Genomic DNA, 26,803 nt, shown 5'->3' on the forward strand with positions numbered 1-26,803 from the left:
ACTGTCATCAGACAAGAACAGCAGAGAGAGGAGCTCCATTACGAGTTCTGAGTTGGGATTCACAGAGGCAGTGACGAGGGAATGGACGAGATTGCAGAATATTATGAAGAGGAGTGTGTGTTTTTCAAAGAAATCTCAATTTGATGTGACGATGGCCAGAGAACAAGAAACAAGAGGTTCTTTACAAAGGGAGTGTTTGTGGAGATGAGTTTACCTTCGCTGGGGGGCCTATAGACACTTAATAAATTCATTATGATTTTAGATATTAATTTTAAATTTCAGGTAACCCATAAAAAATAATTATCAGGTAGATAAAAATTATGGAACTATCAGTATATATGTAATCAAACACCCATCCACATCTTCAATTGTCCTTTCTCCAAATAGTTTTTAGCGATTGACTCATATTCAAATAAAGAAAATTTCGGGAGCAATTCCTTCTTCATAATTTCTGATTTCACCCATCACCCTCTTAATCACTTCATCATTTCGAGCAATTTCTTCTTAATACTCTCTGATTTCACCCATCACCTCTAAATCACTTCATCATTCGAGATTTACATGCCCCATTCAAGTAATGAACTATAAGTCAAAATCCCGGATAGCACCAAATTCCCACTGTTACTATAACAACCAATGACAAGATTATCCTCTAGCATCTGCTGGTTCCTGAAATTTCTTATTCTTATGATATAGACATCCACAAGGCCAGGATGAAAATATATCCTAGAAAATAGTCAAGACTATATCTATATCACATTTTGTTTAGAAATGTTTAAAAGGCCTATGTGAAGCATGCCTTCCAAGCATCTATCAAATCTGAAAAAGTCTTTCCCTCAGTTTGAAGCAAACTTTCAAGGAAATAACTCCTACAAAGTATGGCTGTCTATCCAAACAATCTCACAAGATTATTAGCTACTTGCGTTATGTCAACTCAGGCTTCCATTTAAGCAAGCAACTAGTATATCAAAATGATTATTCAGAATTTAACGAGTCAATAAGACCACATACCATCGATCAAAAGTCTAATTTTTAGGCCAAACAAAATCATGGCATCAAAGTCAGGAAATATTCCAGAATGTCACTTTTAGCGCAAAAAACAGAACTTCAGTCTAGCAGTAAGTAGTAAGAAGCTAAAATTTCTGCTGCGGCCAACATTTTCATAGTAAAGTTGTAAATTGTAAATATGAAAATTTTAGTGCTCAATAAGTTTAGACAAAGTATCTATCACAAAATCATCACCTCATAGCATCCGAGATATAAATGCCATCCCAACTTAGCTTCAGTTCCAGCTTGAAGGCCAGAAGGCATGAACACCATATCCCGTCTTCCAATTATCCAAGAACACAACCTTCCTCACCGCCCAAAAAGAAATTATGAGAGCCACAATCATAATCACCCTCTGTGCTGTAACATTCTTCACTCTCACCAGTACGTGTGTGACTAAGGCCAACATCAAGCCCACCACTGTGTACAAGAATCCCACTGCGAATCCTTCAGCTCCCAGCTGCATCCCAGAACCTTGGTAGAAGAAGACCAGCTTGTTAGGATCATTCCGGTCCGCCAAGAACATGGGCATCTTCCGAATTATGTTATGCATTGCACCAGATACGCTGAAAAAGTAGACAAACACGGCGCCGCATAGCCAGATCTTGGGATCGTGCAACAAAGTTTCACCAGATAAGACCTTTTTCGCCAGAAACGGCGCCCAAATTAACAAAACGGCGACGATGAAGATTATCTTATTCTTGGAGAGTAATGGAGGACGATGGATGGGCCCGACGGAGGCTTTCGTTCTAGATTGGACAAATTCCGCCATGGCCTCCGCCATTCGTGCGATGTCGCCCTGGTTCATCTGTTCAGAGTCCTTCACGCTTTTGACATTGGGGCCCACGAGACGGATGTGGGGGAGGGAGTTGACGCCAAAGAGGGCGTATGAGGACTGGGATTCGCGAAACTCGATGTCACAGAAGAAGACTTTGGAAAGGGCGGTACTGTCATCAGCGTTGTTGGTGATGAACGAAGAGGAGACGAGGGAGAACTCGCGGCGGAGATCCTGGAGGTGGAGGTCCTGCTTGTCGTGGAGGTGGGCGGCATCAAAGAAAATGAGGAGATAGTATGAGCGGGGGGTTTTGGTGGAGGTGAGGAAACGAGAGACGGAGCGGTCGTCTAGGTGGATCACCCCATCCTTGGACCGGGATCGCAGAGAGATCAGCTCTGATACAAGTTCTGAGTCAGAATCGGAGGACGCGGTGGTGATGGATAGGAAAACGGAGGAGAAGAAGACGAAGAGGAGAAGATGTACGAGGTTGTGAGAGCGTGTCATTTTGATGTGAAGATGGTTAGAGAGCGTGAGAGAAGGGTTTCTCTCGCTGGGAAGAGGAAGAAGAAGGGTGTGACTTCACTTGACTATTGACTCGGCAACCAATCAATTTTGCCACGTGACATAATATATTTTTGTAGCTTTTTCCATATTAACACTTTTCAAAGATTTATCAGCAAAAAAAATTAAGGTCCTAGTTGGAGGTTCTATGGATTGAATCCTGCTATCAAGCGCTTATATGTGGCGGAAGTCTATTTGGAGATCCATAAATTACTTTCTAGAGACTCACTTTTTATTTTATTATTTTCTAATTCATATTCAAACTTTCATTCCATTATTACTCTTAAAACAATAATATTTACATAAAATACTTTCAAAAGACTTACAAAATGTTTTGTATAGACCCATTTAGAATTTATTATTAGTTTATTACTAATCACATCTTGTTTTCAATAAAATGGGTCTTTACAAAGCATTTTAACAAATTTGACACTTCATATGTGAAACAAGTGTAAATTTTTCACCTATATTGTTGTACACTTCATGTCATTTTTGTAGATTTAACTTACTATTTTGCAGCAATTGTTTTTGCTTTAATAATGCAAGAATATGCTTTTAAGTGGAAGTATTCCTTCATCTGCATTGTGTAAGAGTTTTAGCCTCTTTGCTGCAGGGATTGGAAGGTCTTTCATTTTCCTCATTATTCCCCTCATTCTCATGTTTTTATCTGTCTCAAATAAATCTACACAATGTCAGGGTTTGACGGCTTAGTAGATTGAATTTGTAAGCTCGGAGCAATAAGCATCTCGATGACATTCATCTCTTGATTCTTGGAGTTCATACTCCAAGAACATTCTATTTCCACTCCATTCAATCTCACCGTGAACAAGCTTCCAAGATGTAGAGATGTCTTCTATCTCTATGTCTGGATCACCTACTTCCCTAGCCATGTTTCTCAATATACTTTGTTCGACTTCTCTTAGCCTCTCCCTCACCTTTCAACAACAGGGAGTTCCAATCGCACTTCTTGCCTTGAAAAAGGCATTCTTTTGACAACAATGATCTTTGTAGTATTGGTCTTGTACACAAAAATTGGATGTCGTATGCCAGGCTCTAAGAAACCAGAGTCAGATGAGAAAATAGATGACACGCCCATATCATGCAAATTCGATTCGTCATCCAAAAGACGACCATCTTGAACAAAGAATAGGGTCTCAGATGGTTCAATATCCTCACCCATCTTTCTCTTTGATTATTTTTTTTATATTTTTCCATGCTTGTACATCAATGGATATCATTTTCCTAGGACTGTGACTCCTTGAATCTCCTGCATGATGAGGAACAAGAAGGATTCTTTTGTTCTTTGGTATCACTGAAGTTTGAGGGAAGGAAGGATTCTTGTTTATGTAAAGTAATCATGTTCTTTGGTATCACTGAGAGTCTGAGGGAAGGATTCTCGTTTGTTATTGCGTAATTCTTGCACAAGAAGTGGAGAGTGGAGAAGAATAAGTGACGTAGGATTCTGCATCGTGAGAAATAAGAAGGATTTTTTGTTCTTTGGTGTCAATTGAGAGTCTAAGAGGAGGAAGGATTCTTGTTTATGTTAGTGAGTCATCCTTGCAAAAGAAGGGATCACTTTCACGTAGGATTCTACTGTCTTTTCTATAAGAAGCAAAAGAGCTTGTTTTTATTTGAACGGGATAGGGATATTAACGGGGCAGGAACCTCCGTACCCGTTAGACAAACTCTTACCCGTCCTCACTAAAGTACCCATTGGGTGTTTGGATCTTCTCCCTGTCTCCGTAGCCATCAATGCAGTGAATCCCCACCCTTTTACCCATCCCCGTCAATTGTAATTTTTGAAAACTCCAAAAAACTCGCTAACTATAATGGCGTAAAAATGAATAAATTAAAAGCAAAACATGTATATAGTAATCTTAATATATATGTAAGTCAAGGTAATAAGTAAACTACGAGTATTATAAATAATATATATAAGTAATAGCATATACGGATATGGGGTGGGTTGGGATTATTCATAAGTAATAATATATATGGATATGGGATGGATTGGATTTCGACAAGCTCATCCTCATATCCGTACTCGTTATTTTCCTCATAAAAATATGCATAATCTTTCCCATCCCCAACTCATTAAGGGTCCGTTTGGCAGACAATTTTGTCAGTAGCATATATACTAGCAGATATGGTGATAGCAGATATGCTGCACAATAATAGTAGTAGATATGTTGTCTAAATGGTTGGTAGTGTTTGGTTCAACTTTTATTGGTAACATATATGTTGGGTAATATTCACTGACAAATTACGTGTAGGGGTATTATGTATTTTAATGGTATCATATGCATATAAATGCAAAAATAAATAAAAATTAATATATGAAATAAAGATAAGTCGAAATATTTATAAATAATTAAAAGAAAATAGTTTAGTATTATTTTATATAATTTGTTAAAATTTATATTTAACATTTTTATATATAAAACTACATTCTCGCACAAAATTCATATTTGTTTAAGCTTTTTCGTTTATGAAATGATGTGGACAATCGGTGTTTTGTTCTTATCTCCATCGTCGTTGTCCGGATCTCCGGATTCAACTCCATTGAACTCTTCGTTGTCTTCGCCGTGGTCTCCACCAACATCCTCTCCTATAGATCCCAATGCCTCTCACACACCTTCGTGCTCCTATTCCTGCGCCGAAGGATGCCAGCGAGGTGAATCACGATGACGTTCACGCTAATGACGAATCGAAGGGCTCCTCTGGCGGTATCAGCGGCAGGGATTGCAATCGGCACCAGTAAAAAAAAGTTTAAGGGTAATGTAGGCACTTTTGTACTTAAATGGGGATAATTTGGTAAGAAATCTCGAAATGGTCTCAAAATTGTATGATTTGGGACCATTTTCAAAAGACAATAATATTGCCTCAAAATTGCCTCGGTTTTAGGGTCATAAAATTGCTGTTTGTTTGCTTCTGACAATATATTGTCTTAACCAGCATATATTGCCTCTGAAATGGTCTGCCAAACGGGGCCTAAATGGGGCATACTCGTATGATTTGGGATGGATCATGCAGATACTCGCTGGGTACGAGTATTTTTGACATCCCTAAACGGGGAAAAAAATTTGTGTTTGGTTTTATAGACTTAGCTATGATAGTTCTCATTAATTAATGGCTAAGTCTCGATTCACATCAATTAATGGCTAATTCACGACTATGGTTCATGATTTTTTCGATGTTCTGGGTTTCTGATGAGAATCTCACATTGAAAAAATGTGGGTTTGGAGTTTAGCTTAAACCTCCTATTCTCAACTTGAGTTTTCAATTGAGAGTTAGGTTCAAACTTGTGATACTATATGTTGGGTCTAAATTAACCTTACTAGCAAGTGTACTAGTCGGCGACTACAGCACAATGATAAGCAAGGGTCGAATCCACAGGGACGGTGTTATATCTAATCCAAATTTATACTTGTATTTACGTATGGACAATGCAAACAAAAGTAAAGTTCAACTCAAGATTGTTTGGTTGGGTAATTAAACTAAAACAAGCAAATAGTAAAGTATTTTTGGTATTTTCTTTGAATAAGGATGTAACTAATGCAAATGAGATAAACACCAAAGCTTTGGAATCCCCCTTGGGAAATAACTTGCGATGACACAAATTCACACACATATTTGCTAATTCGGGCATAACGAATCCGTACCTAAGTCGGTTTTAGCGCACTTAAGCCAAATCTCCCTAAAATCGATTACTAGCCATCTTATTGGTCTAGGTCGGATATTCCTAAATACATTCTAGCCATCTTATTGGTCTAAACATGCATAGAAATTCATGGAGTTCTATGGAGATTAGGATTCATACAAATTGTCACCTAATTAAAGGGAGACACATTCATAATCAAGTGTTTCAAGAAGCATAATCTACTTGACATATTATTGTCTAAGCAAATTCTCCAAACAATTTCATCCAAAAACCTAAAGTGTTGGCCAAACACCACAAGCATGAAGAAATTGCAATCAAACATAGAAACACAAGATTTATACCCAAATCAACTCATATATATGTAAATCAAGTCATAAACAAAGTCATCAACCCAAGGCTTCAACCTAGCCTTGGCACAAGAGGTTTAGTTACACATAATGAGAGAAAAACACAAAAGGAGAGATGAGAAAATCATGAATAAACCCAATTAGTTGAGTAGATCCAAGTTGAGCCGAAGAATCTCTCCTCCTAGCTCCAAGAGTCGCCTCCCCCTCTGCTTTCGCTCCCCAGAAATTCTATTCTAGGTCTAAAAAGTGTCCTGCGGCTCGGCAAGTTCGCGAATTAAAACATACCAAAAAACTGTCTTGTGCGCCTAGGCGCGTTGTATTCACGCCTAGGCGCACCACGCCTAGGCGCACGCCTAGGCGCAATCCTAGGCGTGCACAACTTCAAATTCACGCCCAACTCGCTGGACTGGGCGTGCACAAATATTGCGCCTAGGCGTGGAATGATTCCAAAATCTCCATACGACGTCCGATTTGCACGATTTTAGCGTCTACGGAAAGCTTGAGATGTCTAGTTTCCAATGCCTTTTATTTCGCTTGATTCCGATAACGTGACAAAAAGTTATAAGTATTTGAACACACGAAGGTCGGTGGACATTTTCTTCAGTTCAGCCCTTTTTTCATCACTTTTCATCCAAACCGCAATCAACCTATCAGAAATACAAATCAAAACATAAATACACTCATTATTTATCAAAAGAAAGCTTAAGAGGGGGATATTTCTACCAAAAACAATAGGTATTATCATACCTATCAAACACCCCACACTTAAACCTTACTTGTCCTCAAGTAAAACTAAACAAAGTACATCTACCAACTAACATCCTAACTCACTAACGCAGGAATCGCGATTGCATTTAGCATATGCAACAAGCCGTTAAACCCCTAGGTGTCCCTAGTCGAGGAGTTTTGTCTCCTGAGGGCTTACAAGAACGACACCCACAAACGTTTCAAGATAACTCAAATCAAACATATGGGAGGGAAATCACTAGAATCGAAACAATATACATCAATGCCATGCAATCAAAAAGATGTGGAGACCCCACACTTCATCCAAACATATACTCAATGAAGATTATCCGTCTACTCAATCACTTCGTCTACATTAAGTGCGTGCAAAGAAGAAATGTATAATTATTTGGCTTCCAAGAGTTCATAGGCGCCAAACATAGTCACATTCCAAGAATTCCAAGAACAGTCAAGTAGTAATACCAAGGCACTTTTATTTATATACATACTTCTCTTCTTCTTCTTATTATTTTTTATTTATTTATTTATTTTATTTATTTAATTTTTTTTTTTTACTAGGCCCGTGCAATGCTCACTCCTTTAAGCTTTCTAGTCAACCCATGTAACGAGTTCTCAACCAATGACTCCCAACCAGTTGGTTTAGGGCATTATGTGATAAAGCACGCCTCGGATCAATCACTCGAGTTGAAAAGGCTTCGAAGTTAAGCTAGCCTAGTATGTTCATCATGATTGTCTTACCTTTTTACGCGAAACTCGAGTTGGTTAGACAAGAGCCCCGGTTACTCGGTAAGATCACAAGAGCGGAACATGCTTTTAATCATCATCAAATTTATTTTTTTTCATTTTTTTTTAACATGCATGTAATTAACTAGTGCCAAGAATATAACTAACACGGTGTTCTAGATCATCTTAGAGAAAGTCCACATCCAACATCTATTCACCCAAGTCATACCCCACAAGCACACATTCTCGTGCAGGTGAATTACGGTGATTGTGCAATAGAGTAGACGTCAAGCATATAGAAGGATATGATGGGTTCCACAAACCAAGATTAGCTGCATTTCAATATAGCACTCAATTCAACAGAAAATTCCCATAAATATGCAAGATTCAAGCACTAAATATTTTTTTTTAAAATTTTCAATTTCTTTGTTTTTTTTTTTTTTTTTAAATTCAGCTACTACAAAAATCATGTGAAATTTTGCACAAGATAATCCATATGCAGTCCACCACCCCACACTTTAAAGAATGCATTGTCCTCAATGCAAAACATAACAATGTAATAATGCACTAAAAAGAGGACAAGTTGAAACAATACAACCTGGGGGTTGGAGTCATGCATTGAGTGGATTGGGGTGCTGGCCTGGCCACAATTCTTCAATGTCTATATGCACCCTCCTCTTGTCTTCAGCTAGACGAGATCCACCACTTTGCAGTGGCTCAATAAATAGGGCACAAACATCCTTCTTTGATGTGCCCATCAAAAAGATTCTATCTCTAAATTCCTTTGGCCCTCTTAGTTGAAATTGTAGTTTTCCATGCCAATGGAAGAGATATTTTGAGTAGAGGGGAAGCTTCTTCAATGATCTTGCAATGTAGCTCTCCATGCTTTGTTGAAGCTTCCATTTTTTCTTTGTTGGCAAAATTTCCTCCAGGATTTGCATTATGGAAGCACTGAGATTTACATTAGGCTCCTCAACTCCAATAAAGTCAATGAATTGTGCTTCAAATGGTAATAGCACCTGATTGTGGAGTGTGTTATCCTCATGCCTCTCTACAAAGTTATCACATTCTTCCTCCACCTTATCATCATACTTGTTCTCCAAATCTTCAGCTTTCAAATTTTTTTCAAAATCGACAAGAGCTTTCTCTTCTATATCTTGCTCAACCCATGTAGGTCCGCTAATTTCTTGTTCGATTGAAACTATCTCACATTCTGCAGCTGATGGAGAATTTTTTGATTCTTCTAAATCCATGCCCTCCTTCATTGGTGGATCCATCTCCGAAAGTGAAGTGAGAAGCATTATCTCATACTCCTCTTCATCCACATAATTATACTCAACTTTTCCTTTAAGCTCCAACTCTTTGCCACTGCTTAATGTAACTGCTTGAGTTGTCTCACATATACATTCCCCCTCACTTGTTTTCATCATAGGTTGGTAAAGTTGATTCTTGCTTGATACCATCCTATGCGTTGCCTCTTCTAAAGTTTGGGTACTCGCATTTAAGGAATCGAGTATGTCATCCAAAGATGACTCATGTCTTTGCTCAAGCGGTGGTGGTGAAGCCCATTGACACATCTCCTCTCTACAAGCTTGAGTGTTTGCTTTCAACTTTTGGGTACTCGTAACCAATGCATTTAGTACGTCTTGTAGAGATGAGTCTTGTGCTTGCTCAAGCAATGGTGGTGGTGCTGCTTGTGTAGGAACAAATTGATGCTGGTAGTTGTTCCATAGGAATTGAGGTTGTTCACACCTTCCAGAGTTATAAGTGTTGGAGAAGGAGTTGCATGGTGGATATGGGGCATGGTTTGGAGGAGTTGTCCTTGCATTATATCCTTGCAAATATAAGCTCGACCCATAAAAACCTGCTCCCTGATAAGCACATGGTGGAGGATATTCCATCTTGAAGCATATGCCAACAAAAGCAAAATTAGTTAACAAATATTATGTACAAGTATTATGTACAAACAAAGGAAAAGAAAAAAAAAATTATGGACAAATAATAAAAATGGATCAAACGTAAGCTACCATCCCCGGCAACGGCGCCATAAACTTGTTGGGTCTAAATTAACCTTACTAGCAAGTGTACTAGTCGGCGACTACAGCACAATGATAAGCAAGGGTCGAATCCACAGGGACGGTGTTATATCTAATCCAAATTTATACTTGTATTTACGTATGGACAATGCAAACAAAAGTAAAGTTCAACTCAAGATTGTTTGGTTGGGTAATTAAACTAAAACAAGCAAATAGTAAAGTATTTTTGGTATTTTCTTTGAATAAGGATGTAACTAATGCAAATGAGATAAACACCAAAGCTTTGGAATCCCCCTTGGGAAATAACTTGCGATGACACAAATTCACACACATATTTGCTAATTCGGGCATAACGAATCCGTACCTAAGTCGGTTTTAGCGCACTTAAGCCAAATCTCCCTAAAATCGATTACTAGCCATCTTATTGGTCTAGGTCGGATATTCCTAAATACATTCTAGCCATCTTATTGGTCTAAACATGCATAGAAATTCATGGAGTTCTATGGAGATTAGGATTCATACAAATTGTCACCTAATTAAAGGGAGACACATTCATAATCAAGTGTTTCAAGAAGCATAATCTACTTGACATATTATTGTCTAAGCAAATTCTCCAAACAATTTCATCCAAAAACCTAAAGTGTTGGCCAAACACCACAAGCATGAAGAAATTGCAATCAAACATAGAAACACAAGATTTATACCCAAATCAACTCATATATATGTAAATCAAGTCATAAACAAAGTCATCAACCCAAGGCTTCAACCTAGCCTTGGCACAAGAGGTTTAGTTACACATAATGAGAGAAAAACACAAAAGGAGAGATGAGAAAATCATGAATAAACCCAATTAGTTGAGTAGATCCAAGTTGAGCCGAAGAATCTCTCCTCCTAGCTCCAAGAGTCGCCTCCCCCTCTGCTTTCGCTCCCCAGAAATTCTATTCTAGGTCTAAAAAGTGTCCTGCGGCTCGGCAAGTTCGCGAATTAAAACATACCAAAAAACTGTCTTGTGCGCCTAGGCGCGTTGTATTCACGCCTAGGCGCACCACGCCTAGGCGCACCATGCCTAGGCGCACGCCTAGGCGCAATCCTAGGCGTGCACAACTTCAAATTCACGCCCAACTCGCTGGACTGGGCGTGCACAAGTGATACTGGGCGTGCACAAATATTGCGCCTAGGCGTGGAATGATTCCAAAATCTCCATACGACGTCCGATTTGCACGATTTTAGCGTCTACGGAAAGCTTGAGATGTCTAGTTTCCAATGCCTTTTATTTCGCTTGATTCCGATAACGTGACAAAAAGTTATAAGTATTTGAACACACGAAGGTCGGTGGACATTTTCTTCAGTTCAGCCCTTTTTTCATCACTTTTCATCCAAACCGCAATCAACCTATCAGAAATACAAATCAAAACATAAATACACTCATTATTTATCAAAAGAAAGCTTAAGAGGGGGATATTTCTACCAAAAACAATAGGTATTATCATACCTATCACTATACTTGGGCCCCCAACAACTAAGATTAAAGGTGATTTATGAGAAATTGTAAAACACCAAAAACGACTCATCTTTCTCATTGTCGCCCAACCATGGAAGTCACCATTAAACTTACTGAACCAAGGGCTACCATCTCCGGCCAATTTCCGACCAAAACAATCGTCGGAGGAGGACCCGAATCAAACCTCGGTGTACTCTTTTGACCTGAAAGTAGAGAATTGATGTCTCATAATACCATTTTAATCTCATTTGCGGATAAGATCCAATGGCTGAGATTAGAATTCCATAATCTTTATATACATAAAGAACAATACATCTCCCCATTTTGTGACCCCCAAAAGATCCTTAAATCTATGTGACATTAAATTAATCATTAATTAAAAACACACATCTAGCCTGTAGGGCTTACTTCAAATCCAATACTCCATATTAAATGAAAGTTTTTTGGACATCTGTATGAACAAGTTTTGTTTTCTTTTATTGGGTAAGGGATTTGGTTGCGGATCCGGGCATTTGGGCCAATTCGTAAAATTTGAGTATCCGGGAATTTGGGCCTTTATTGGACCATATAAGTTCGAGCCTGTGTCAGATACTAACTCAGATTGGGGTTCGGAAAGGAAGGCGTTCAGGGGTATAGAACCGACAATTAGGGCTTCGATTAGTCGTTGAAGGAGGAATTTTCAGAGGGGAGAAACAGAACAATGGTTTGCGAAAAGTGTAAGAATCTCAACTTCATCTCTTAATCCGCTTCTTTAGATTGATTTCATTGAACTGATAGGAAATAATCCCTTGATGATCAGATTTAGGGTTTCAATTTCCATCGTCTGGTTTGAATCATTGTCATTCCGTTGTTTGATTTTGACTCAGGTGAAAAGAAGCTGGCGAAGGTGATAGTTCCCGATAAATGGAAGGAAGGTGCCAGCAACACCCACGAAAGCGGTGGCCGAAAGATCAACGAGAACAAGCTCCTCTCGAAGAAGAATCGGTTTGTTCCTTATTATTCTTAGTTGTTATTTCCTATTCTTGTTTGTTTCTCATCGCTAACTGTTATAGTCCATTTGATTGAGTTATTTCTTTTTGCGGATTAACATAATGAAAGCTTTTAGACAATAATAGCTTAGGTTGTCATTCAATTTTGCTATTTAGGCGTGTTCCTGTACTGTAACTGCATAATCAGACGCTAATGAGCTCTTATGAGTATAGATGAATTGTGATTTTGTTGGCAATTCTGGTTTTGTTTGGCACAATCGAAAAAAATAATGTCGGAAAAAATGAACTTGGGATTCCATTAATGTGATCCAACATGTGTGTGTTACTCTGTTGGTACCTTTTTTTGTCTACATGGGTATGTTAGATATTTTTTGCTCATTTTGTTTTTATCTTTTGTGAAACATTTGATAACTATATATGGAGAAGAGCTAGTTTAAAATTTCTGGTTAGGATTCGTAATAACAATTACAGGCATATTGGATCCATTTGAATAGCAGTAATTTATCATCTTCAACTACTATAGATGATAGATTCGAACCAATGTATCAAGAAGGCATCACTGAATTTTTTTAATTTAGGTTCGAGGTTTCTCTTTGCTTTAAGTTTTATCTTATTTGGCATATATCTTGTGTATTTAAAATGGTGTCAGTTGTCATGTAAGTGACTGCTAAAGGAGGATAGTGATCTATCTCCGGAAGAGAGGAATAAAGGATTGGGGGATACAAAGTACAGAACAGTAACTGGGAAGCAAGGAAAGGGTAGAGGAGACAAACACATAAATCAATACTAAAGGGAGATAAGTAACAAATCTAATCTAAATCTCTGTAAGACAGAGAAAGGAGACTGGGTGAGGTTGTGGGGGGGAGCTGGGCAGGGTTTTAAATGGTAAAGTGTAGGAACTAGAAAAACAAGGAAAAGGTGTTCATCAAAAAAATAAAAAAGAAAAGAAAATGAGAAGGTAGAGGAGGTGGGTTTGAAAGAATATCCTACCCTTTTTTATGGTTATCCCCTATATGCTTGATCCTAACAAATTTTTTCACTTTCATTTTTTATTTTGTTGCTTCTTGTCTCTTCCTTCCCTCTTCCGTCCGACCAACGGAACATTGTTGATGCTATGTGTTCATTTGCCTTATTATAGCCAATGCCATTAGGTTTTCACAAAATTCTTGTAACTTTGTTAGTACTCCCGCCTTTTAGTACCTATACCTATTTATGATCTTTTACTATGCACAGATGGACTCCAATGGGAAATACGAAGTGCATGATCTGCAAGCAACAAGTGCACCAAGATGGCAAGTACTGTCACACGTGCGCTTACAGCAAAGGTAATTAATTTCAGAATTATAGTTTTTTTTTTTTTGGTTTCATGTGGTCATCATTTTTACAAATGGATCTGATATGTTTTGACCTGTGCAGGAGTATGTGCAATGTGTGGGAAGCAAGTACTGGACACCAAGTTCTACAAGCAAAGCAATGTATAGTACTATAGTATGAAAAACTTGGTCGATGTAATGAATATTAGTTCCCTGTTATAATGTGGTTTCTTTTAATAGCTATCCCTATAAATTTCCCCCCGAGCACGAAGGGGCCAGTTCAATACATTTTGCCCTGTTTAGATGCTTGATTAAGATTTTATATGGAATTTCTCACTTCTTTTATTGGGAATAAATTTTGCTTAGTTGCTAATGTGGTCATCATTCATGATCAGTTGAAGTAAATAGTTTTTTGTATTGTATAATTAAGGCCTGGCTATAGGAGGAAGACAACAGAGAAAGAACACTGGTAAGGAACCTCTATTGACATGCATTTCAAGCTCTCTTCTAAGTGCCCGAGTATACAGGGACTTGAAGTAGTCTACTCTTCTTTGCTATCTTGGGCCGGATATGTGTTCTGAAATACTGGCCCATTGTAAGCAGGGACTTGGAAATGGCTGGGGAAGATGGTCTGAAGGGGATATTGATATAAGCTAGGTCCATAATAAGTAGGTCTTTATCTAATGCGCAAAGCCATTGTCCATTGATTGATTAGTTTCTTTTTCGACACAACATAACATAAAATCAGCCCATTTTGTGTAAATGCCTCTTTTACCAACATAACAACGTAAAGAGCTCAGTCTGCCAACGAATGGCCCTGATATTGCAGAAGTAAACCTTTCGGTTCAACCTAAATTTAAAGGTACTGTTTTCTCTTGGCACAAATGCCACTAATTTGTATAAGCAGTATGTACAAATTTACATGGGCCTTTGTATGATACTTTTTAAATCTAGGCCCATTTGATCCATAAAAGATAATGTTTGAGACTCTCAATAGTGACCCCAACAAACATTATTTAATGTGGAGTGTTGGATGTGAAGTGAACTCTATAAATATGTTTTTAATCAATAAATATTTTAATGTTAGATGGATTTGAGAGGATTTTAGAGGTCATATTTTAGGATTTCTAATATTATACATTTAGTAAATGAAAGATTTTTGGATCTCATGTATGGGGCCCAATCAACCAAGAGTCGCACTATCTACTTCATCATTCCAACCCGCCAATCTCCTCCTCCACAATTTCCTCCGTTGCCGACTACACCACCCCCACCACCACCACCACAATAATAATAGATGGCAGGTACTGATTAAGGGTGAGGCAAGAGAGGAGTGGCGAGAGATTACAGAAAAAAAAAAAGAAGTTATGAGAGAGAAGGCTGTGTTTTTTGAGAACTTAAATCTCAGCCATCCATGTAACATGGATGGTTGAGATTAAAAAGATTTCATAGATTGCTGCAGTGTATGCAATATACACTGCATCCCCCTAACCGGAATTGAGGGCTCTCTCCTTGACATCCATAACGGCAACGCCATAGTTAATTAGTAACAGACAAGGAAGAAGAACCATCAGCTTAAGAGGAACGAAGTAATTTTCTTATATGTGGTGATACACTCTATTTTCTCCCTTATTCATCATCCTTTTTACTTTTCTTCGAGCATGGATGGCATCTCGTAATGCATCCTAACCAAAATCAAAAACAAAAAGATGCATCGTTACAAAAATAAAGCCAATGTGCCATTCCCTATCATCATACACAGCATTGTTCTGATGAAAAGATGTTGTAATGAGTAGAGTTATCCTCGAACGATGTAATCACATTATTTTAGGAACAGTAGCAGCAAAGCCACCCAAACTATAGGGGAGGATTCTGATTCAAGTGATACAGAAGTGAAGGGCTACTTTCAGAAATTGGCACATAAACAAAGTCGCAAACACCTTGCATTCAACATATACCAATTCAATTTTCAATAACCAACTCAATTGAGGAAGAATCCGGGTATCATTATAGAAAATTTAGGTTGCATCTTTTCACCCCCATACAAAAATTAAGCAACTAGTTCCTCCAAATAAATATTTATACTTACCAAAGAAAAGGGGAAAAGCTAAAACAAACACCGAAGAACACAATTCAAAAATGGCAGGAGCAGAAACACAGCCGTAACAAATGTTAAAATCCACACAGGTCAAATGTGTTAAAAGGCACCATTAGATAACATGAGCAAACCAAATTTATTAACGAGGCCTTAACAGGGCCCTTTCACACAGTCGAGGCTAAAAAGCATATAAAAGATGAGAGAATTGAAACTCCCACATAAACGAGCTCATGAAAACATTTAAAAACACTTCAAACATTAAAAGTAGAATTAAAACCCAGACATGCCTAAAGGCTTTAGAAACCACCACGCAGACGCAGAACAAGGTGAAGGGTCGACTCCTTCTGAATGTTGTAATCAGCCAGGGTCCTTCCATCTTCCAGCTGCTTCCCTGCAAAAATCAACCTCTGCTGGTCAGGTGGAATGCCCTCCTTGTCCTGAATCTTAGCCTTGACATTATCGATGGTGTCACTGCTTTCCACTTCAAGGGTGATGGTCTTTCCAGTCAAAGTCTTCACGAAAATCTGCATACCACCACGCAGACGCAGCACAAGGTGGAGGGTAGACTCTTTCTGAATGTTGTAGTCTGCCAAAGTGCGACCATCCTCTAATTGCTTTCCAGCAAAGATCAACCGCTGCTGGTCTGGGGGAATGCCTTCCTTATCCTGAATCTTGGCTTTCACATTGTCGATGGTGTCCGAACTCTCCACCTCGAGGGTGATAGTCTTCCCAGTAAGAGTCTTCACAAAGATCTGCATGCCACCACGGAGACGGAGCACAAGATGGAGGGTGGACTCCTTCTGAATGTTGTAGTCGGCAAGGGTACGGCCGTCCTCCAGCTGCTTTCCGGCGAAGATCAAACGCTGCTGATCCGGGGGAATGCCTTCCTTGTCCTGGATCTTAGCCTTCACGTTGTCGATTGTGTCGGAGCTCTCAACCTCGAGGGTGATTGTCTTGCCGGTGAGAGTCTTGACAAAGATCTGCATACCACCGCGAAGACGGAGCACAAGATGGAGAGTGGACTCCTTCTGGATGTTGTAGTCGGCAAGGGTTCGCCCGTCCTCAAGCTGCTTTCCGGCGAAGATCAATCGCTGCTGATCCGGGGGAATACCTTCCTTGTCCTGGATCTTAGCCTTCACGTTGTCGATGGTGTCGGAACTCTCGACTTCGAGAGTGATCGTCTTTCCTGTGAGAGTCTTAACAAAGATCTGCATCTGATAAAGATAAAACAAGAACGGACCAGTATGTCAACAATCAACAAAATAGTTGAATAGATGACAGATCAAGACCTAGTTGAACAGATCCAGATCTACTATATACAAGCACGGAACCAGTAAAAATACTAATAAAAAATAACCCGCTCAAGATCCAGATCTATATCATTGATACTCAGATCTATATCTTAATTAATCAAAGGTTTGCGTAGAGAAGAAAAAAAAGAGTATAGAATTACACACAATCAACAGTTTGGCTTCCAAGCAAGAAAATTACAAAATAGAAGAAAGAAACATGAACAGAAACTGACCTTGAGGTTTCTGAAGTTTCTTTCGCTAACGATACGATAGAGATCTGAGCAACGGAGAATTGTGGAGAAGAGGGGGATCTCGAGGCTTTATTTATAAGTAAATAAGGAGCCAACTTCGTCACGGAAATGGAGTTGGCGTGACAAGAAGAACGAATAATTTCGCGACGCGTGTTGAATCTGAGAGTGTATTACGTTGTTGACACGGGGAGGCTTTATTTCCTCCACTTGTTTACGTGGTCTATTTGTAGCCTATTAATTAATGACGTTAAATCACAGTTCTGACGGGGTTGGAGACCGTTTCCCTCGCATCATCAAAGTTGACGAGCAAAGCAAACCATTTTAAGAAAACCCCACATATTTGACGGGGGCGTTAAGTATGCTGGGGGCCCATTGGATATATTTTATGCAAGTGGGCTTTGTTTTTAATGTTGGTGTAGGAACTTTGTCTCTTCTCTTTGTTTATTTGCTTTTTTAAAAGCTGTAAAAGTGCCAACCCTAATAGTACATTTTGTCCACCAAAAAAGAAATTGCAAGCAAAAAGCATTTCTTTACGAGTTGAGTGCTAGACTGATTTCTTGGAAGGTCACCTTCGCATCCCCATTGTACAAGTCCGACGGACGGGGTTAAGAATCTTGAGGTGGACGTTATTTTATAGACAAGCATTCCAAACTGATATTGGGGTATTTGGAGATTTCAAGCCTTAACCTTGACGGAGTTAATTTTTTTTTTTTTGACATTCCATGTAAATTCAAGCGTCTTTAATTCCTAAGTTCAAAACTTATTGCTTTAGGGTCATACTCCTTATAAAATAAACTTATTGTTTTAGGGTCACACTCTTCATAAAATATTAGTAATTTGATCCTCGTAGAAAAACTTTCGAGACTACGATGCATGGGAATTCCCCAGAGTGCAGGGTCCGGAGATTTACTTTGCCAGGTGGCCCAAAAGGCCATGTAGAACCATCACATAAGGGATTTTTGGGAGTGCTGGCCGTGCTGGGTCAGAATAAAGAGAGAGGGAGGAAGCTTTAGAATCAAGAGGCTCCAAATAGAACAGATCTAATCACAGTGCGCAAATCAATTCACGAACACGAAATATTATAAATGGACTGTAAGCCTGTAACGACAATTCTCAAATCTCCGATAGAAGCATATTGATAGTCCAAAGTAACAAAGAATGTGACTCCGAAAATGGCAAAGGAAGAATGAAAACACAAGAACCTGAAGTGGAAGAAAGCACTGATAATGTCTGTAATTAATCCCAAAACCTGTTCTATTAGGAAATAGGAACCAGTGAAGCCCAATAAAATCCACAAGTGGGATATATTTGAATAAATGATCATGGCAAACATACCTATCAAAGTGATCTAAACGGACATTTAAGACGAAAAACTAAGCAGTTCTTTTCCTTTGAACCTGCAAAAGCAACATCATATATTGAAGATAGATTTTAGCCAAAGTGCATCTACTTTACATATTCATCTATAAAACAGGCCAGAAACACGAGGTATTTTCCCATGCTGGTAACCCTTGCACTAGCAAAAGCCAAAACGTGTGAGGCAGCTTATCAGAAGATAAATGAAAATGGCGTATTGCCTCCTCACCATGTCCTGCAGATCATTATACACAGATCAAATTGAAGTCCGAAACCAATACATGACAGGATGAACAATAAATTAACAAATATGAAATAACAAATGAACAACCAGGGAATTGCAGGAAGAGATAGTTTTATCCTCCAGTTCTTGCCGAGACTTCTTTGGATTAGCTCCTCTTTGATAACAACTAGAAGCCCTTTTTTGCACATTGTTATCACCGCCAGCTAATGATGCCACATACTTGAAGTAGTGATGGCCAGGGATCAACTCTACAATATCACCAGTACAGCAGTACTAATTAGCAAATTCTCTCCAGAACTAAGCTTCTCTCTCAATCCCTGATAGTACCACAACCGGATTGGCACCTTCATAAGGAATTCAGTACTCAATAGTAAATATAGCCACTTCAAACACTATGTATTTGAATTGAAAGAACAAGGGAGGTGTACATACCATGGTCAAATTGGCAGAGCCATCGGTGGAGGCGGTCAGAGTGAGGTGCTTCAGGCTGAGCTGCTTTTCTGGCACAGAGATATTGGTGGGACATATGATGTTTGTGCCCACCGAGAGTGGTGGTGTAGCCGGAATGGAGTAAAACCCAGTTCAGTTGGGCCAGAATGGAATATGCCCAAAGATCCAACAAGCTTGCTGCGTTGCAGCCGTTGCTCTTGAAATAGAAGTCTCGGTAATAAAGCCCAGTTCAGCTCAGATACATTGGGGGCAAGAGCATAATATTGGGCCATTCATAATCCATACGCCTACAAATAAACTGCAAATCGCGTGCCAAATATTGAGCGAAAGTACAACATAGATTATCATGAAGCTTATAAGGGATTTCTGCATCATTCCCACATTATTCAGAAAGAACATTCGCTCTGTATAAATACCATAAATTATTTATCAGAAAATGAATATCATAAGTTATTCAAGTACTCAATTACATCCATCCTATAGCTCCACAATCATCTTATAAGTCTGCCCATCAAACTTCTGAGGTTTGTATATTAATAACTCCGCAACTCTACCATTAAATTCTCCAGAAGCTCACATATTTAGTACAGTTCAGGTAAACTCTCCTCTATCAGCAAATTTTGACTGAAAGAATGTGTTGTCAGTATATAAAGGATAAGAATAGCCCCCGTCATAATTCACTATCTTCTACGCTTGGATTCTTTACGCATTTCTGCCAAGTAATTCTCCAAGTTGGACTTTTCCATAAACATCTCCGAAAAAGATCTTCCTTTGTAGATTCGTCTATCCAAACGATCAGTAATTTAATGAAGTATGGGAAAGTTGCAGTCCTACGGTACCACTAATTTGGCTGGAGTATGTCCAAGGCAATAAAGAATCACATTCCTAGATTCAGTACAAGGTTATAAATTTCCTTGAGCAGTAGGGACAATTAGTATTGCTATATCATATAGATAATACCTCGAGCTTGGAAAATGTTTGAATACCAAATGGCCTGGCTGAAAATAGAGATATGTTGTATATACAAGTAATATGCAACAAGGCAATATATGCAACGATATCCAATAAAAACTCTGTATAAGAGCAAAAGCAAAGCAGATAAAGTCCTTTGATTTAACCTCACATCAAGCCCCCTCTCAATACCCAAGAAAATTCAGGTTGTCTAAACTATAAGAGATTAAAACAAATGGATGGGGGTAAGGAGGAATATAAATAGTTACCCATGCTTCTCCATACATCAAGAGGCACTGTAAGGGATCTTTGTGTCAGGTAACAGCCCTCTTCCCGAGAATATGGAGCTTTTTTGATCCAGTACCTTAGGAACCAACTGCTATTCCACAATAATAGCTACACCGATAGAAAATAAATTAGAGATCATTGACATCTTAGACTTATATATAGATTCTAACCAAGCATCCTTCACAGATGATGGAGGAGTGGAAACTGACACCAATAAGGTCTCACATGGAGGGTTTTTCAGCGCCCTTTATATCCAGAACATCACCCATATTGTTTGATTAATTCTTATCTAAAAATATGGCTGTTTAGTCCTGCAGAAGAGAAAAGGAAGAAATTTGTAGCTGTACTTTAACAAAGAAGGTGGGTTTCATACCTTGCTAATAGTGTAAGGGAGGAGTACAGAGTGACACCAATAATGTCCCACATGGAGGGTTTTTCAGCACCCTTTATATCCAGGCTGAGATCTTCCTCTGTGTTTATAACCCCAAGAAGGAAAATATTCATCATAATCATTTTGTAGACTTTGGTAGCAAGATGTGACAAAAAAAGAGAGAAAATTCTATAGGTAGGCTATATGACCCTTGATGATATATGGTTGTGAGTGTTGGATTATTAAGAGAGAACATATCAAAAAAATACATGTAGCATAAATGTGAATGCTTCATTGGATGTATGGTCACACGAGAGAAGATAGAATAAGAAATGAGATTATTAGATCTAAGGTTAAAGTAACTTCAATTGAAGATAAGTCGCGAGAAAACAGTTTAAGATGGTATGGGCATGTATAACGTATAATCAAGAGAATTTGTATAGGAGAGAGTAAGAAGCGAAGAGGAAGACCTAAAAAAAGATTACTTGAAGTTGTAAGAAAGGATACGGACAATAGGAGTTGATGAAAGTATGATCCTAAATAGAAATGAATGTCGGAACGAATACGCATAGTGGAATCCCTTTGATTTACTCATAAATTCATGTGGCCAACCCAAACTTTGGGATAAAGGCTCATATGATGATGGTGGTATCAAGATGTAATGATTGAAGGAAAAAAATAATTAACAAGAACAATCTGATGATAACACTACATATTTACCCGTTCAACAACATTTACATTGATGTAACAAAATTGTATTTCTACAGTCCATAATAATAGATAATATCAGATTAAGTGTGTACTTGTCCATCGGCTTATGACCTTTCTTCCTACTTGCAATGCCACCACTGCGCTCAAGTTCCAATGTCCACAGTCGGTTTCTGTAGGCAGGGGTTTTCTTTACCATTGCCGCAGCCTGTCAAAAAAAGAAGAGACCACAAAAGAATTTCCCCACATCTATTACAACCCTTGAAGCAGAAAGAAAGAAAACAATGTAAGGAAAGCTACAATTCCAATATGCTAGTTCACATCCTTATCCAACTGCAGACCTTAAGCATTAAGAGACATACTAGTAAATTCTCACAACACTATAACTCAATTTGTTATGTAACTACAGAAGCACCAATAACTTATAGAAAAAAGAAGAAATACTATTTGGCCTATATCAATTCAAAGTATTAAAAAAACTATTGAACCAAAATTAACTGTACTGGATTTTCTATGAATCGAGAACTTGTGATACAATTTTATCTGATTATACCTAGTCTGCTGGTTAAGATACTGAAATGCTGATAGAATCAAAAGAAGTCCAACCAGGACGGCACAAGGGTCCTACAAAATAAGCGCACGAAAGAGGGGTAAAAAAAAGATATGATACTCGAAACTTTTTCTATCTAGGAGACCAGAAAAATACAGAATCTCACCGTATTGTGTCCATATTACACATGGATAGTAGGGAGCTGTATTGTAGAATACCTACAAGAAAAGGTAAACTCTAACTTTGCTTATATGAAGTTATTTAAAAATATTATATTCAGATTTAAAAGATCCAAGAAAATTCCAGGTGTAAGTAACTCTTTGATCAATACTTTTTTTCTCTTAGTGCTGTGCATGAGAGAGAGGAGAGATGAATAGTTGCACAACATGAACACGAGTATTGAGATAACATATAGCACTTCCAGCTTAGATTTCCACACAAAACAAAAGTTGTTCAGAATCCTCTCATAGACGACCAGCACAAACTCAACATCTTAGGTGTTAAAGAGATTCATCATATCACAAAATCACAAGGAAGTTCAGCAAATTTCTTAAACCAAATTCATTGAGGAACTTCAAACATAACCTCCATGTGGTTTATAACCATTAGATTTCAAAAGCCAAAGTCAGAAGCCAATTTAAGTTTGATTGACAAAATTACATGTATAATTTTACTTCAAATCCCAATAATTAAAGCTCAATGGAGAGGAATCTTTCATAAAACTGTTGATGCAATTAAGGTTATCAGGAACGCAAAAAATTCACTAGATAAGAAATAGTTCTTGGAGTTTAGTAAGTTCTGCAAGTACGTTTTCACACATCTAGACTTGCTCAGAATGGTTCCAAATCTGTCAAACTTATGTAAGTCCAAACTGCAAGCTAGTCTTAAAATGTTCAAGCACCACAAGAGCAGTCATGGAGCAAGGTGGAACAGTGCAAGAAATGTAACATCCATAAACAAGAAACTTTCAACACGAGTGGTAAGATGCAATGCCTTCAACATTTAGCCTATATAAACATACATATGTTCAGATTGATAAATCAGATGCATGTTCTGCATGACAGACAGATCATACATTTCCTAACAACATGACACAAACAAGAACATGAATAGAAAGTAATGAACCTCCTCTGGATGTGCAATTGCATAATCATACTGCTCTAGCATGGCTTCATCTTTCAAAACCTGCAAAAAAAAAATCCAATTTACCTCAAAGCAACACAGTAAACAAACAGGAACAAAAATAGCCTTAAAGGAATCTCAATCACCCCATAAGCATTAACGATTTTCACAAAAAGCTTTTTTGATTCCGGATCAGGATTCTTATTCCGGTGACTGACAGCAAATCAAAAATAGAATCACAATCAGTAAAGAAACTGCCGTTCTTGTTCAAGTTAAAATCAACGGTAATGCGTAGTCGAACATACTTAGTATTTCAACAATAATTTGTAGTAAGCTTTCTTGATCTCCGAGGTATTAGCATTTTGAGAAACACTAAGGGATGCAACCATGGATGAATCCGTCAAACTGACATTGAGAAATAAACTTGAGAACAAATTTTGGAAGATGGCTTACCTGAGTGTATCATAGCAATCATCTTCGTCGCAGTAGATTGCAAGTAACAGAGAGATGAGGAGGAACATCACTAGAGCTGAAACTACAGTGGAACTGATACACTACCTTCGACCTTAACCTATTGCAAAGAGAATTCCAGAGAAAACCAGAAAAAGAGAATTCTTATTTCATCAAATCTGTCAATTACAGGGAAGGAGAAACTATTTAAGCTTCTCTTAACCAACTCAAACAATCTGTTATTCTAACGGTGTTAGCCACATCAGCAACATATAACAGACTTTAACAGACCTTAACGTCTAGTAACTGAAAATAAACGGAATGCATATACAGGTTCATATCAATTCCTTCCCCTTAAAAGACTCCTTGTCCACAAGGATCAATTCACAGAAATGACATTACAACTGAAATGAAGGAAATTTAGTAGTAAATTCTGTGAAATCCTCCCAGGTTGCTTCTTCTTCAGATCCTCCTTGCCACTGCACCAGTAATTGTGTTCCCAACACCACATCACATCCTCCTAAGGGTAAAACAAATAGATTGGTCTTACAGTCAAAACTACCCATAGTCAAAGGACAAGTCTTGCAACAACCCATCCTTTTCACTTTACCTCCATCTGCTATTAGGACTTCAAATTCCTTAGTCTTTTCAAATGGCCACCCCAGTTGTTTAATGAGTCTGGAGTCCACAAAGTTGTGTGTACTACCAGAATCAATGAGTATTAAGAACTGGTTGGTTTCTAAGTAATCCCCTCACTTTCATTGTTTTACTAGTCTGAGTAACATCTATCCCATAAAAAGCACAAGAACTCACCTCCAAACTATTACTCTCCAGCAATTCATCTGTAGAAAGACTGTCAAATTCATTCATATCATCATCAAAACTTACTTCTAAGAGCAACAATTGTTTCTTGGCACACTTATGGCCTGTAACAAATTTCTCATCACAATAAAAGCATAGCCCCTTCAACTTCCTTTCTTGTACTTCTTCAGGAGTAAATTTCCTTGTTGGTAAATCTGTTATTCCAGATGGTTTAGATGTTTGTTGTCCTGATCCAATGAATGGAGTCACAGGTTTTGATGTATTAGTAATAGGCTTAACTATTCCTCCCTTAAAATGATGCAACTTAGCATCCACCTGAAATGCGATTGCTATAGCCTCATGAACTGTATCAGGTTTCATCAATTTAACATCGAAACGCAATTCAGGTTTAAGTCCACCTATAAAACAGCTTTTCAACAATTGTGGACTCACACCAGTAGTTCTATTAGCCAAACGCCTAAATTCACTCACATACTCCTTAATACTACCAGTTTGCTCCAGTTTAAACAGTAATTCTGCAGAATCTTCAAACTCAGTAGTTCCAAATTCTTTACATAAAGCCCGTGTAAAATCCTCCCACTTAGGAGTAGTTTGTAGACAGTCCATCCAACGAAACCATTGCAAAGGTTCTTTATCTAAGTGAAATGAAACAACAACCACTTTTTGGTGTTCAGGAGTACCGTAGAAAGTGAAGTACTGTTCTGCCTTATGTATCCACATCAAAGGATCATCTCCATCGGCAAATTTGGGGAAATCAATACGCTTCCATGAATTCCGATGTTGCGAACCACGCTGCTCGGATCCCTCTCCTCGTCGAACATTGCGATTCTGACCTAGCTCAGAATGATCATCTTTCTCACATGGAACTGATTCTTGTTCTTTTTGACGAGGCAATTCACGACGCAGAGATTCAATTCCCGCAGATTGAAATTCCAAAGAATTTGTGATCAATGTCATTTGTTTTGCGAAAGCCACAGAAAGACTTTCCAGGTTCGCTTCAAGAACTGTGACTCGATTGTCCATAGCTGATGAACGAGTATGTCGCGGCATACACTACCTTCGACCTTAACCTATTGCAAAAAGAATTCCAGAGAAAACCAGAAAAAGAGAATTCTTATTTCATCAAACCTGCCAATTACAGGGAAGGAGAAACTATTTAAGCTTCTCTTAACCGACTCAAACAATCTGTTACTCTAACGGCGTTAGCCACATCAGCAACATATAACAGACTTTAACAGACCTTAACGTCTAGTAACTGAAAAATAACAGAATTTCAAATACAGGTTCATATCAGGAACACCGAATCACCGCCGGTGCCATCGCTCCCTGTCTCCTCCTTTCAGCTGCGGAGAGGAACTCAACTGTCGAGATGATCTGTTGGACCGGGCCACTTTGAGAATTCCTGAGACGAGAGTGCTTGTCGTAGAATTACAAAAGTATCCCTCACTCTAGCTGAATCGAGTCAACGAACTGACCCGCTAATTAATGGGATGGGCTCTTTTATGATGTCCAATGTGTTCTGAGTCAGTCCAAGCCCAGACTTTACTTATGTAGAAGAGGCCCATTTTATTCTCTCACACACTTGAATACTTTTCATATTCGAGTGCTAACTGCTAAGTCATCTCCATTCATGCCCTGCACTTCATATAGTCAACATTCTATTATTACATAATCTAACAATGCCATTAATAAAAAAGGTCATATTCCCACTTCCATTTATTGGATGTTGCAATTAATAATTATAAATATAATTTCTCAAATTTTAATAGATAACTATTACTGAATTCTTTGAGATATTCAATAAAAAAATCTATTATTAATAACGAGTAGAACTTGAATTGATTTATTATTAAAATATATCAGTACTAAATAATTATAATATTTGGATAAAAGAGAATTGGAGTTGAATAATTATTTTTTATTGATTTTCTTGTGGCATAATTAAATACATATTGTATTATATTTAGAGTAATATAATTTTAAGGGTTTAATTACTAAGAGCATATATTAAATTTTAATAATTCAATTATTGAAAAGATAGAAAAAAAAATTATGCATAAATGTTAAGTATTAAAATTATATTTTAATAAAATTAAATTCTAACTATTTCCAAAAATTGATTTGTCTATACTTAATTATTTTTTAAGTCGT

The 26,803-nt window shown here is 38.0% G+C and overlaps 3 protein-coding genes and 1 pseudogene across 3 annotated transcripts; 1 reads left to right on the forward strand and 3 right to left on the reverse strand.

The window, feature by feature from the left end:
* Positions 1–985: 985 nt before the first annotated feature.
* Positions 986–2,417, reverse strand: LOC119989135 (probable dolichyl-diphosphooligosaccharide--protein glycosyltransferase subunit 3B). Its single transcript, XM_038834478.1, has one exon. It carries the CDS (start codon positions 2,324–2,326, stop codon positions 1,283–1,285), a length of 1,044 nt encoding a protein of 347 aa, XP_038690406.1. The 5' UTR covers positions 2,327–2,417; the 3' UTR covers positions 986–1,282.
* A 9,546-nt stretch (positions 2,418–11,963) lies between these two features.
* On the forward strand, positions 11,964–14,073 carry LOC119989143 (cysteine-rich PDZ-binding protein). Its single transcript, XM_038834488.1, has 4 exons — positions 11,964–12,114; positions 12,265–12,382; positions 13,621–13,712; positions 13,804–14,073. Exons 1-4 carry the CDS (start codon positions 12,099–12,101, stop codon positions 13,866–13,868), a joined length of 291 nt encoding a protein of 96 aa, XP_038690416.1. The 5' UTR covers positions 11,964–12,098; the 3' UTR covers positions 13,869–14,073.
* Positions 14,074–15,875: 1,802 nt separating this feature from the next.
* On the reverse strand, positions 15,876–17,484 carry LOC119989136 (polyubiquitin). The gene is made up of 2 exons (XM_038834479.1): positions 17,324–17,484; positions 15,876–17,012 (listed from the first exon to the last, which is right to left on the reverse strand). Exon 2 carries the CDS (start codon positions 17,010–17,012, stop codon positions 16,095–16,097), a length of 918 nt encoding a protein of 305 aa, XP_038690407.1. The 5' UTR covers positions 17,324–17,484; the 3' UTR covers positions 15,876–16,094.
* A 2,393-nt stretch (positions 17,485–19,877) lies between these two features.
* On the reverse strand, positions 19,878–25,468 carry LOC119989138 (annotated as a pseudogene).
* Positions 25,469–26,803: the final 1,335 nt, after the last annotated feature.

This window comes from Tripterygium wilfordii, chromosome 21, assembly GCF_013401445.1.
Source record: "Tripterygium wilfordii isolate XIE 37 chromosome 21, ASM1340144v1, whole genome shotgun sequence".
NCBI classification, from domain to species: domain Eukaryota; kingdom Viridiplantae; phylum Streptophyta; class Magnoliopsida; order Celastrales; family Celastraceae; genus Tripterygium; species Tripterygium wilfordii.

What these genes read in the sequence shown, in the direction of transcription:
- LOC119989135 (XM_038834478.1), bottom strand. Translation starts at nt 2,326, where the DNA reads ATGACACGCTCTCACAACCTCGTACATCTTCTCCTCTTCGTCTTCTTC.
- LOC119989143 (XM_038834488.1), top strand. An exon ending in CTCCTCTCGAAGAAGAATCG is followed by an intron (nt 12,383 to 13,620) that starts GTTTGTTCCTTA and finishes TACTATGCACAG; the next exon opens with ATGGACTCCAATGGGAAATA. An exon ending in CACGTGCGCTTACAGCAAAG is followed by an intron (nt 13,713 to 13,803) that starts GTAATTAATTTC and finishes TGACCTGTGCAG; the next exon opens with GAGTATGTGCAATGTGTGGG.
- LOC119989136 (XM_038834479.1), bottom strand. Translation starts at nt 17,012, where the DNA reads ATGCAGATCTTTGTTAAGACTCTCACAGGAAAGACGATCACTCTCGAA.